The following is a 13,147-nucleotide window of genomic DNA, read 5'->3' as shown; positions in this document are numbered from 1 at the left end:
AAAATATATTACATAATACAGTTTTAATGAGTTGTATTAGTTATAACAAAGGTTGTGATATAAGTCTTTACAAATCAGTATATCAAGATATGATGAAAAAGGAAGAAATGTTTGCCTTACATGTGGTTTTCACATAAAGTGTGTTCTTTGCTCTTGTCTAACTTTAACCAGGGCAAGTGATTTATCCAAAAAATGGCATTATCCAATAGCAGTGGTAGCCTGATTTCAGAAGCTTCTTCAGATTTGACCATGTATGTCTTGTAGTGTTGAGCTTTAGCAATACACAGCGTGGTAAATGCACACTGCTGGTTGTGAATGATCTCTAGCTCTAGGTGCAGGACTGCTGGACACCACACAGGGAATCTCTAGCTACACTGCTGTGGGAGTGCACGGGCCAGCAACAGCAACAGTGGAGGAGCAGACAAGTCAGGTGCACATCAGGTACTGAAATAATCGCCTCGTAGAAATGAAACAGGAGTAACCACTACAATGCACAGACATGAGCTGGCACTTTGTCATAAGGTAGAAGCATTGCCCATCTGGTGAGATAATACACAAGCAGCTGGCAGCACCATGTCCCCTTGTAAACCCTGGATGAGTTTGCCTGGCGATCCTCTCAGCAGCCTGGGCTCGCTCGGCGTTTGTTTGGAATTGAACGACTCAAAGCAGAAGGAGGAACACGTTCTGTTTGAGAAAAGGTTCACTCATTCAAACGAGATTTTTAGGGCAATGTGTAAAATCCCTATCAGAATTTTGCTGAGTAGCCAGCACTGGAGAGCTTTTTTGTCAGAGTGGCAGACACTTTGGAAATTTTAGTGCAGATAAATCTAAGTTTGTACCCTTATTACATTAGACAAGGTTGCTTGTGACAGAATATATGAAATAGCAATGCTAGGGGTAGCCTCTGTTACTCTTTAATGATTTACAGAAATGTTACCTTGATTTTGCCAAAAGGTAAAAATAAATAACATAACAAACTGTGCTAAAGAAATTTAATAATCTTGCTGAAATTTAGGTTTAGAATGAAATCTGAAAGTTTTAACCTAAGAGAAATAGACTCCCAAAACCAAAGCAAATAAATCCATTTTCTGAATTAAAAAAAAAATAATCTGTGGACATTACTGCTATAACTGATTTTAAAGCATTTTTATAACTATGTAACTCTGTTTAGTTTATTCTCCAAGCCATTAATCCTCTATATGGATTAAGCTTCTTTGAGACTTTATATATCTATATCTATATCTATATGAATGAGAAAAATAGGTATTATAACACACTTTTTTTTTTTTTTGCATGTAAATATCTGCTTCTTTCTTTGCATATGTGTTATCATTTTTGGTAAAATGCTTCTCTGTGTCCATCTCGTAGGCACACCTTACACAAACTGGTACTAGCTTCCATGGAAAAGGTCTGTGTGACAGCATTTTCTCATGTGTCAGATCTCCCACTCTTCCTTTGTTGGAAAAATCCCACTGACTTCAGTGAGACAAGACACCTAAGACAATAAAGATCATCTGTATTCCTATGAAATTCTAGTGGAACATCTGCACTATACTAATCCATAACTATTTTATTAAAAATAGAACCCAGGTACAGACTAAGTGCTAAAAGACTAATGAAGACTAATTGCTGCAAAGAAAACACTCTGCCTCTTAGTCTGATGGTATGGATGCCAGGCTTTCTAAATATTTACACAACTAACCATCAACAGTGGGCCTCTAATAATTGTCTAAACATATATTTACATGTATACAAATTAAAATCCCTTTTCCACTAATAGCAGTGAGAATTTAGCCATTTGCTTTGGTGGAATCAGGGATATGGTCCAACAGAATAGTTTGTCAACTGTTATATTCTAAAGGGGAAAATAGTATTTCTTCTGTCATTTTCTTTTAGAGGACAACTAAGGGAAAGACAAAATTTAAATAACTCCACTGGTTTGATTTTTATGTTAAAAGTCTAATGTAAACCTACAAAACAGAAACATTGAGTTAAGGCTTAAAGCTGATTAGTTTCTAGTTTTAAGTGGAAGGGTAAGAAAAGTACAAGGCAAACAATTTCTTTGCAGAGAGAAAGTATATTTTGATTACCTCTTCCTTTTATTGTAAAATCATTCCTCACCACACTATGAGTGGACTCCAAGCATCATTGTTAGCAGGTAAGTCACAAGAACCAAAGCTGAAGTATGGATAAAGCAGCAAGATCATAACACATCAAAGTATCATATACACTGAAGAAGTAACTCAGTGTCCTTAGGTGGGCTTTCCTTGCCTATAAAAATCTGATCTATGCAGAACTTCATTCACACGGACACGTAACAATGAGGAAGTATTTGCTTTGGCGGAAGTGGATCGCACATCTGCTTAACTTGGTTTGTGGTTTTTAACATAAGGTTTCTCTGTGTTGCACAGATGTGAATCAGGTAGCATTCAACATTTCCCCCCACTGCTGAGGTGTTCAGTGGTCACTCTGCTGGGGTGCTTGTTTCATTGACTTTTGCCACGCAATCCATCGCTTAGAAGAGCAGGCTTCGTTTCTCGACTGGTTTGGTGGGTCTTTTTACTCATTATCAGTCAGCATAAATAATAAATCCAGAAAATGTGCTGTATTTGTTGTTGTTTCCTCCATGTGCTTTTCCTCCATCTAATTTGATGTACACTTCATCTCCTGGCTCCAGGTGAAGGACCACGCTGTTACTGGCGTAGTCGTAGTTCTGATCAGCATCCTGAGCGATGGCACTAGCTCGAACCTACATGAAATACAGAACCACTGGTTAAGAAAACTCAGGCAATTTTTCCTGCCTGCTGAAATTAAAGCATATCCTCGAAGTTTTATTCAACATGCATGAGTTGCCACTTGAAACATCTGGCAACGTATATTGTAGTTTATTCCTATAGCACTTGCTTATTTTCTCCTGCTGTACTTCTGAAACTAAAGCAATAATATTCTCCTTTCTCGGTCATCTGATGAATACACAAATGCCTGATCTGTAGATGTCTGGAGCCTTCTTATAAATATGTGTAAGAATAGCTGGAGTTGGGAGAACTGGATCTGATCGTGTGCCAGTTTTACATTTGGTGTAACTTTTGTATCAGTGGGACAAGTGATTGACAATGTTGAGGGAGTCCTCAAGATGGACTTTTTCCAGAGGCAGTTTATTGTCATACTAAGCAATAGGATCATGCTGCAAAAAAGAATACAAGAAGTACACCCCCCACACACATGCACACATGCAAGCAGTCTGGGTTTGGAAAAACTGCTATTACCACAGTTCAGTAAGTAAACATTTAATTTCACTGTGTTTTAAGAGATGCACTTGTGAAAAATCACAGGCAAGTCACTATTTGCTGCAAGAGTTTTTGAAATTTACAAGTCATTGAGGGCATTTCATTTGCAACTTTCCCTTAAACATAGTTTTTTCCCCATTTCTCCCTTGGTATTCCATTACTGATTAAATTTGACATTTCTTGCAAACTGAAAATAATCTGTAATTTCAAGATATATGTTGATTTTCAGCAATGAACAGCCTGTGCCATTGTAAGTCTCCAAATCATTTATATATAATTTTACTCTGTTTGGTAAAATATTTAAACATGGTTGTATGTGATTTATTTCAGTGTAACACGTCATCTGCTTGTTGCTTGTCTTTGTTCTAGCGTAGTTACAGAGCAGTAAATGATTTAGTGGCATTGCAAATCTGAACTAAGTAATAATGCATGACTTGGCGTACTATATGTGGGATTTTTTCTGCTCTGAACTGAAAAAAAATAGGCTATAAGTCACAATTTCCCATGGATTCCTTTCAAAGTTTACATGATAAATTTCCAAATTAAATTTTCATGTGATATGATTTCACATTAATATTGAAATGTTAAAAAGGAGGGGGTTCTTTTACCATGCAGGATCTTATGGCATTATGCAGCTTAAAAATCACAGTAGGTGGAAATTCTTTATGCATCCTGTAAGAACAGTGAGAAAGGCTGCAAAGGCTTGCAAAGCTGTGACAGGCTGCAAATTTAAACTGATACATGGCATGATGATAAACCCGGACTATTTCAGGACTTCTTGGTCCTGACTTGCCTGGTATTGTTTACAGAGGTGATCTCTTTTGCTAGTTTTCTAAGCAATAATTATTCTAAGTGCTGGGTGTTTCCTTTGGAATCGTGACTGGCAGGGCAGAGTTGAAGGCTCTGGGACATTAAACCTGGAAAGATCTTCCAGAGAAAATAATGGACTGAGGTGGTTGCTGGCAGTGGAAATGGAAAGGGCAGGTGGGGAGGAGTGAAAAGGCAACAGACAAGGTAGAAGAATTTTCACGTGGAACTAGGATCTTGCATAATGGTGAGGAAAGTAGTTTAAAGGACTTTTCAAATTCCCCTTTACTTCCTAATGAAATGCTGCTTTGTGGATTTGTATAAAATCTTGTGGATGGTAGGGGAGAATTTGAATTACATCAGTGACAATCCTAAGGAAGTCAGCAGTCAGCATGGGGACACTGGCTACAACAGCAATGGATATTTCATTTTTAAGATTCTACACAATACATACTGGCTGGAAAAAAGAAAAAGATTCTGGATACTGAAAGTCTAGAAACCAAAATGCAGATGTTACTGCCCTGTGTGTAGCAGCAAAGGTCCTGTATGCTGTTCCTAGTGGGTTTACCTTCTTGCTTGGTTAGCCAGAGCAATTTCTTTTTAAAGCCTAGGAGAACAGTCTCAAATAAATTCTCCTCAAATGAATGGAGTGTACTGCTGCAAGAGGGTAAATGCATCTCAAAATTAAAGCATTATGAGACAATACATTTCACAAGTTCCATGTAAGTCCTTCCATGAAGCTACGCTCTCAGCCTGCACACACATCCGCAAGCTGTGTCACCTCAGCACTTCCCTGCTCAGGCTTGATAATCATTAAAGCAGACAATGTGGTAACACTGGGGACCTTGAGGTTTCACATATGTATTGCTTAGGAACACTTTTTTCTTTTTCTGTAAGTCATACAGTTTTCAATGTTTCTGGTTTTTTCATTGTTAGAGAACATGGGATTTATAATGTTGCCTTTGTCACTCCATTTAACTACTTCCAAAATTTCTGAGCTTCCTTACAAATATACATAAAGCCTGTCACATCAGCATTTAGTATTTTAAGTATAAATCCTAATCACTCATTGAGGCATTAAAACTGTGGGTCAATTTTAAACCATTGATGTGCAGATATTTCCCTAAATATCACATATAGTATATACAAATGTACACATAGAACCTCTCTTTAGGTGGGTTTTTTCTTTCTTCTTTGAATAACTCTGAGTTTGCCTCATGTCTGGCACTGGAAGTACCTATATTTAGAAATGGTTAGACCTCAGGTTCAATTGAATATTTGTAATTGGATGCTTCTTTAAAATTACTGCTATGTACTTATTTTTCAGTGTTCAGGAAAGTAAACACTCTATAAATATGGGTAAAAATAGATCAATTCTTTAATTGTAAGTAAAATTGTATTTCTGCAGTGAAGAATATTGCTTTTGCAGGAAGATATCAAAGTGAATATTATTAGGATGCACTTAGTTTTACTAGTCCTGGTTTATCTGCTGAGACAGTATTTATGGCAGATATTTTCTAATTTAATTAATTGCCGCTGATGTCCTCATTATTCCGTTTTCACAGTCCTTCTGAGGAGCCATAAAGAAAAGGTTAAGTGGCGTATCAGATTAATTTACCGGCGGCCGCGGCTGCCGTGTGCGCTGCGCACAAAGGGCCGCGCTCGGCTGCGGAGGGGCCGCCGAACGAACGGGGCCGTGCGGGCACGGCGGGGACACGGGGCCGCTGTCAGCTCTGGGGAGCCGAGCCGTGCCCCAGCCCGGGGGCGAACAGCCCGGGGGGAGCGGCAGCGCTGGCCCCGAGCTCCCCGAGCCCGCCCTGCGGCCCCGCTGGCTCGGGCGCTGCGGGACCTGTTGAGCCGCTGCCGGTGTGCGGGGGCCGGGGTGCCGGGGAGCACCGCGGAGCCCCGGGGACACGGGAACCATTGGGCACCTCGCACTGTCCCTGGGCATCAAGGGCCCTGAGGGATGGCGGTGCCTCCGAGCGCCGGAGGAACTGGTGCCAGCCTAACCGCGTCTGTTAACTACTCATGGAAAAGGCGCAAAATTGCGAAGGAGGGGTTACAAGGGGGCAATGTAACAGGCAGTGGCTACGTTTATCCTAATTAAAAGGGATGATTCCTCTGTGTTTCAGACGGCAGCATCGCAAAGCCTTTAATTATTTCCGATGCCTTCATCCTGCCCAGGGGATGCCGACAGACTTGGGTCCTGCCCGGGCTCCCGGGCGTGCCTCCTGGCCCGGTCCGTCAGCGGCACCGGCCCGCCAGGGGCTCAGGTGTGCGGGCGCCGAGCTGCTCTATTACCAGCTCTCCTGACAGGGAGAAGCAGCCTCGCACCCTCCGGGGGCTGAGCGGGTCAAGCCCGGCGCTGCACTGCGTGAGAGCCCCGTCCCGCGCCGTGGCTGCGTTCCTCCCACCCGCCTCACCCTTTCCCGACTCAGCACCACCCTCTCCTGAGCTCACCCACCGCCCCTGGCTCCCCTTTCCTTCCCGGGACTTTCCCCTCCCCGAGGGAGCGCCGGGCTCTTCTCGCCCCTGCGGGGGCAGCGCTGTTTGTCCCCCCGCCCCCGCTCCGGTCCCGGCAGAGCTGCGGGCAGCGCTCCGCGCCCAGGGCGGGCCGGGAGCTGCTGTGCCCGGACAGCGGGCTGGGAGCGGCACCTGCAGCGCGGCTCCCGGAGAGGAGAGCGCGTCGAGTCCGCATTCGCCCAGCAGCCCGGGCGGCCTCGGCTCTGCAGAGCACCCGGCCCCTCGGTAGCCTTCGGGTTCCCCGCAAGTACCCTGCCAGCTGCGGGGAGGCGGCCGCCGGTCCCCATCGCTCCCCTCCCGCCGCTCGGGCTCGGGCTCCGCTCCCCGGCCCGCACCCGCGCCGCCCCCAGCGCCCCCCGGCTCCCCCTCCCCGCCCGCTTCCCGCCCTTCCCGCGCCGCTCCGCCCGCTGCCCGCACGGCGTCCGCTCCCTCGGGGCACCCCCGTCCTCCGGGGCCCCCTGCCCTCCTGTCCCCGGCTGTCCCCGGCGCGGCGCCCACCTGGTTGTTCTTGCAGAGGTCGGCCCACATGCTGGTGCCGTCGCCGCCCCGCATGAGCACATGGTAGGTGAAGAAGTAGATGCCGGGGATGGAGCAGGTGAACTTGCCGGTGGTGGGATCGTAGTGGTTGCCGAGGTTGGTGACCACGTCGTCGAACTTGAGCACCTCGTAGCCCTCGTGCTGCCGCTTGAGGCCGGCGTAGAAGGCGATTTTGGGCACGGTGCTGTAGGTGGCGGCGCTGATGGCCCCGGCCGCGTTCAGCCCCGGCGCCCCGGGGGGCCCCGGCAGGCCCTGCCGCCCCGGCTCGCCCTTCTCACCCGGCGGCCCCACCGGGCCGGGCGGCCCCGGCTCCCCCGGCGGGCCCCGCGGCCCCGCTTTGCCCGGCCGGCCGGCCTCCCCCTTGGGCCCCTGGATGAAGGTGGGCAGGGACTGCATGAGCCCGCGGTCGGGCGTGGCCGCCGTGCTGGGCGCCTTGGTGCCGCCGTAGGGGTCGCAGACCATGCGGCAGGTGCCGAGCATCTCGTAGTGCGCCGAGGTGCCGGCCGAGCTGACCAGCACCGGGATGAGGATGACCAGCAGCAGCACCATCACCACCCCCAGCGCGCCGGCCGCTATCAGCCGCCGCCTGCTGCCCACCAGCCGGCTCAGCGCAGGGCGATCCTCTTGTCTGCTTTTGGACAAAATCTTGATGGTTGGCGGGGTTCCTCCTCAGAGCCGAAAAAACGCCGAGCCCGCTCGAGCTCGGCTCCCCTGGGGCTCGGCCGCCCTGCCGAGGGGGTCGCGGGGATCCCGCGGGTCGCGGCGCTCCGCTGCGGCCGCTCAGCCGCGGGGCGGGCGAGGGAGCGGAGCGGGAGAGGAAGAGGAGGAAGAGCTGCTGCCGCCGCGCCCCGGCCGCCCGCACTTTTATGCTCCCGCCGGCGATCGACTTTTTTTTTTTTGCAGGCTGTGCCAGTCCGAGTCAACTTTCCCTGGAACTTGCCTTTCCTTTCGCGATCGCCCCGCTCGCCGCCTCGCTCTCTCTCTCCCTCCCTCTCTCTCTGTTCGCAGGGATGACAGTCCTCAGCGGGGACGCGCCTCCCGGCCGGCCGCAGCCCCGGTGCCCGCCGCCCTGTGCCCGCGCCGCCGCCGGAGCCGGAGCCGGAGCCGGAGCCGAAGGGAGAGCGGGATCCTGCCCGAGTGCCACCTGCCAGGAGAGGAGGAGGCTGACGAGCGCGCTGGAGCAATTTATAGGCACCCAAAAGCGCAGGGGAAAGGGGAGCTGCTTTGGCATCTCATTCCAGCATCTGCTCTGCTCTTCCCACTCACAGAGAGTTTGGCATTACTCTGGCAGTGTGGGAAATATATATTTTTTTTCCTTTTCTCCCTCCCCCACCTCTCCCGCAAACGGATGAACAGCGAAATCGTGAGCCTCACTCACTAGCTGCATCTTGTGATGACAGCTCTTTCTGAAGCAGACCGAAAGGAAGAGACGTGCTTAGCAGCCTCTGGGTACCCTTCGGGTCACCGATCGAGAATTAAAAGGTCAATCCACCTCCTGCTTAACACTTCCCTGAGGCCACTTTGCCATGTTAGCGTTTTCTGGGAAATACCGCTTTAAATGCAGGGATGCTTTGCCAATTGTCCAAGTAAAAGTTATTTGAAAATATACCTCCCACAATAATAAAGAGATTAACGGCAATTTCGGATCTCCCTCTTCCTCCTCGTCCCAATTGCAACCACACAGACAGAAAAGGAAAGAGTTTTCCTGTGAATTAAAATTGACGTGCTCATCACTGGCGACAGTGTTTCCCGGTGTTAAAGCCAGCCGCTGCTCTGCTTGCAAACCGGCACCAAGGGAAAGTGCTCCCTTTTGTTTAGAAGCCAAAGAAAAGTCCGGGATATATGCAAATCATCAGATGCTTAGGACCTGATATAAAGATCTCTTTGGCTTAACTCAGGGTCAGCAAAGCATTTTGTTAAATCTCGGAGGCTGGTTTTTGTTGTTGTTTTTGGTTTTTTCTTTTTTTTTTCTTTTTTTTTTCTTTTTTTTTTTTTGGTTTTTTGGGTTTTTTTTTTTGTTTGTTTTTTTTTTTTGTTTTTTTTTTTTTTGGGGGGGTTTTTTTGTTTGGTTTTTTTGTGCATGAAAGGGTTCTCCTCCCCAGGGTCTGGTGGGCACCTTTGTGACTGAGTGGGAAGGTGAATGTGCAGTATCAGTGACAATGTTGCAGAGAAAATATTAAAGCACTTGTCCTGCTTACAGATCTACAGGGTACACAAAGAGCTGTTTAAATAAACAAACAGAATTGATTCCTAAATCATACTTCTGCATTCAGGAGCAATGGACGTCAATCAAAGCTGGGTGACATTTGCCTGTCAATACAGGGATGATGGCTGGAAAGAGTGTGACTTATTACAGCAGGGCAAGAATCAGAAATGAGCAGCAGCAGCAAATAGGACAACAACCAAATAATGGCATCTCCAGTGATGATCAGAGGGCTGTGATCTTGTCTTGGATTTTATTAGCACGAATCTGCTCTCCCCTCACCGTTCCCTTTTATTTCTTTTCTATTCCGCAACACAATAAGGTCAAACAAGCAGGCAGTGGGAAACAAAGATTCATTGATTCTTCCTTTTAAGCAGAAATGTCAGCAGCTCCTTTTGCTCTTTCCTGAGAGACTCAAAGGCATCGAGTGTGTCCATGCCATGCAGAGATGGGCCAGTCCAGCTCCTTATCTCCCAAGAAAACTGTCGACAAAGCTTCCATTCATGCACTTGTAAATATTCCTCCCTCCCCTTTTAAAAAAAGGTTTTTTTCTTTTTACTTTTCTTTAATGCTCTGTCTTAAAAAAATTCCTTATCTGGCCCTGACACAAGTGAGCCAGTTCCCTTAGCTAAGGGCTTCCCCTCAAGACCCGGGAAGGCAGTCAAACACACTTGGAGGATTATGTTCATATCTTATTTCTCTCTGCACCCCAAGGGAAAGGGCTTTCAGCACTGGTTTTTCTTCTGTGCAAGACAAATTGAAAAGATGTGCCAGAAGTGAGTGCTCTGTCTCAGCCTGCAGCTGGGCCCTTGAGGTGTTGTATTTAGTCATCCCCAAGCCAGCTGGTTTTTGTGACATCAGGGTGTGCATAAGCCTGTGATACACGCTGGGCAAAGGACAGATCTCATCCCCAAATAAACACAAACCTGTCATGATCTGTGAAGCCATTGTGATGCTGAGTGACCTTTTGGCATCAAGCACATCCTCAATTCCTTACTCCAGCTATGATAAGCCTGATTCTTAAAGTGAGGTCCTACCATACCAACCTTTTCCTTAAGTTTTTTCCTCATTTATACAGCCTGGGATGCTCATTCACCCTGAGCTGTTGCAGACCTTCTCCCAGAGAAGACAGCCACAAAAATCACAGCCAGAGTAACCAGAATAGAGAGATCAAGGCAAATACTGGGTGGTGAACAGAGCTTATATGTTAGTTTGGAACATGACCTGTGACCTTGGATTTAGTTCCCAGATTCACTTTAGTTCCCTAGGAAAAATTGTATTTTCTTGGAAAACTAAGAATGGAAAACCAAAGTGCTCAGAAGTTATGCACCAGAGATCTCAGCAGCCTGGTGCAAATTAAAAGGAAGAACAGGAAACTCTTTTTACTGTGGGACCTTTGTTGTCCTGAAATGATGTGTCAAAAATTTGATTTGCTGTAATTAAGGCTTGGGTAGCACTTAGGTTGTAATCTCTCCATGCTAAAGGCTGACAGTCCAGATTGACAGTCCATTCTTAGTGTAACCATTAAACCCATATGAGCTGCTGCCAGTCTTAATGTGCTAAATTTATTCGTATTTTTGAAGCCCTCTTGCTGGCTGGCTCCAGCCCTTCAGCTTGTTTGCTTCCTTTCCCGTTCTCTGGCCCTTGTGCATTCAGACTTGTAGGTGATGCTTGAGCTCTGTCCCCTGCAGCTTCTGCCATTTGCAACAACCTCATCACACCCTTGCTCACTAATTAGTTAATATTCATACAGGGCTTAAAGACAGGCAGCATGACATGCATGTCCATTTTATACAGGTGCTGTTGCCTCAGCACTCACACAGGGGAAAACTGAAGAAAACCTTTTACAAATTCACCCACTGGCACACAGGGCAACGCATCCTGCAGGCACCAAGCACAAAATGGCTCCTCAGCCCTGCACTGCTAAATTCAAAGTTAGCCCAGGAAAAATACTCTGTGAAAAAGGGCAACCCTTTACCAACTACAATAAGCAGGAGTGCCATGGAAAAAGGCATATGCCTAGAAAATGAGTGTGCCAGTGCTGTGCCAAGCTCCACATTGCTTCTGCTCACTCCTATCTGCATCTGGTTTGTTCTGACTTAGATTTTCGATCTCTTTTATTATTTTAGAGACGTAGTTTGAATTCCACTCTGCTCAGAAATTAAGGCTTTGCTACACTGTACTGTTATAAACACTGGTTTAATGACATTCTTAAAGGTTAGAATTTCAGCCTGGGTCCCAGTGATATGGGCAAGTAAAAAACATGCACTCATTCCAACACGTAATTACGCTAATGCTGTAAAATATAAACAGGGAAAAATATTCCTATCACTGTAGGTGGCTCAAAGGTACCATGGTGACAGACATGGCAATGACATCTTGCTATCCCAAACCATCCCTGGTATCCTATTCCATGTCTGTTTCCTTTGTTTGGTGAAATCAGCGCTGGCATTTGTGTCAGGTCCCGGAGAGGGCCATGTCCTGCACCAGTTTTGGTAGGGTACAGGCAGCTTTAACCAACACTCACAAAACCTGTTTTGGTCAGGATGACTGAAGACCGAATATGTTTATAGAGCTGCAAGATGCCCACTGTATTCCTTCACAAAAATTAGGCTTTTCATGCTCATGGAAAGAAAATCAGCTTTGGTGTGTAACAAAAAAACCCTGTTTTGCTGATTTTTGGAAGTTTTTATCTGTCCTTTGAAACATAGGAAATCCTTTCCCAGGCTATTCTCTACTGCTGAGGGATTTAAGCCACCTTTATGTGTGATTGGAAATACTGTAGATTAAGATTTATTGCAATTAATAAAGCCCTTTGAAGACCAGTCTCTGAATGCAAAGGCAGGAAAATGATCCAAAGAAAATGTATCCAGCTTTGAAAGGGTTACATCCACTTTTCAAACCCAGATGGGGAGGCAATTCGAGGAGGGCTGTCGCTGAAGTGACAGGGCTCAACAAGGAGAATTTACAAATAAATTTGACATATTTCTTCCTTTTTAGTTTTTAATCTGAAAAGATCAGTCAAATATGACTGGTTACTGGGGGAAGGGAAGGAGTGAGAGCAGAATTAAAGTGGAAAGATTGGAACCAAAATCATGCATGTCATGTTTTGACTGGTGAATTACCACAGATATAAAAACATAGCTGTGTGTGTAAAAATAAGTCTTAAACACATAGGGACCTAAAGATTACACATTCAGCTGACAAAGTTTAAGGATATAAAAGAATCATAAATGACACTTGATAACTGTCAAGATAAATAGCAGTAATTAACCATAAAAGATTCTCGTAATTGTGAGTGTCCCTGTTTATTCAAAATAAAACACTAGTTGCAAGCAAAAAACCTATTCTTTCAGGTTTCTTCTTTCCCATTAACCTTCAAGCCTGCTGGTCTGTGTCTTCTCTCTCTTTTATCCCTCTGGAGTCATGATCTAAGGTGGTGAATACAAGGCTGTAGTGCTGCTTGGGAAAGCCTGTGCACAGCCGGCCTTGGGATTATTTTTGGTTATGATGCAAGTTCCTCTCCAGCCACGGTGTGGCCTGAGCAGCTCATTGCTCTTGCCCTGGTGATGGCACAGAGCTGCCAGAGCTGCGTTGGATCCATGGTCTCTGGGTGAAGCTGCAGCCACTGACACCCCCTTCCGTGCCTGCTCCCCTTCCCAAGGGCAGCCCACGCTTTGCTCTGCACAGGGAGCTGGGATTTGGAGTTTCTGGGGAGTCTCCAAGAGCCGTGGAGCTGTGGAGGGGAAACTGAGCAATGCTGGCACCAATCAGCAAATGCTTCCTGCAT

At 46.4% G+C, this 13,147-nt stretch overlaps 1 protein-coding gene across 1 annotated transcript; it reads right to left on the bottom strand.

The window, feature by feature from the left end:
• Positions 1-4: 4 nt before the first annotated feature.
• C1QL3 (complement C1q like 3) lies at positions 5-8,135 on the bottom strand. Its single transcript, XM_063150593.1, has 2 exons — positions 7,116-8,135; positions 5-2,749 (listed from the first exon to the last, which is right to left on the bottom strand). The coding sequence occupies exons 1-2, from the start codon at positions 7,701-7,703 to the stop codon at positions 2,570-2,572; spliced, it is 768 nt and encodes a 255-aa protein (XP_063006663.1). The 5' UTR covers positions 7,704-8,135; the 3' UTR covers positions 5-2,569.
• Between the last annotated feature and the right edge of the window lie 5,012 nt (positions 8,136-13,147).

This window comes from Melospiza melodia, chromosome 1 (assembly GCF_035770615.1).
Source record: "Melospiza melodia melodia isolate bMelMel2 chromosome 1, bMelMel2.pri, whole genome shotgun sequence".
Lineage (NCBI taxonomy): Eukaryota > Metazoa > Chordata > Aves > Passeriformes > Passerellidae > Melospiza > Melospiza melodia.
The sequence above is the reverse complement of the archived record's forward strand: the minus strand, read 5'-3'. Positions and strand labels throughout refer to the sequence as shown.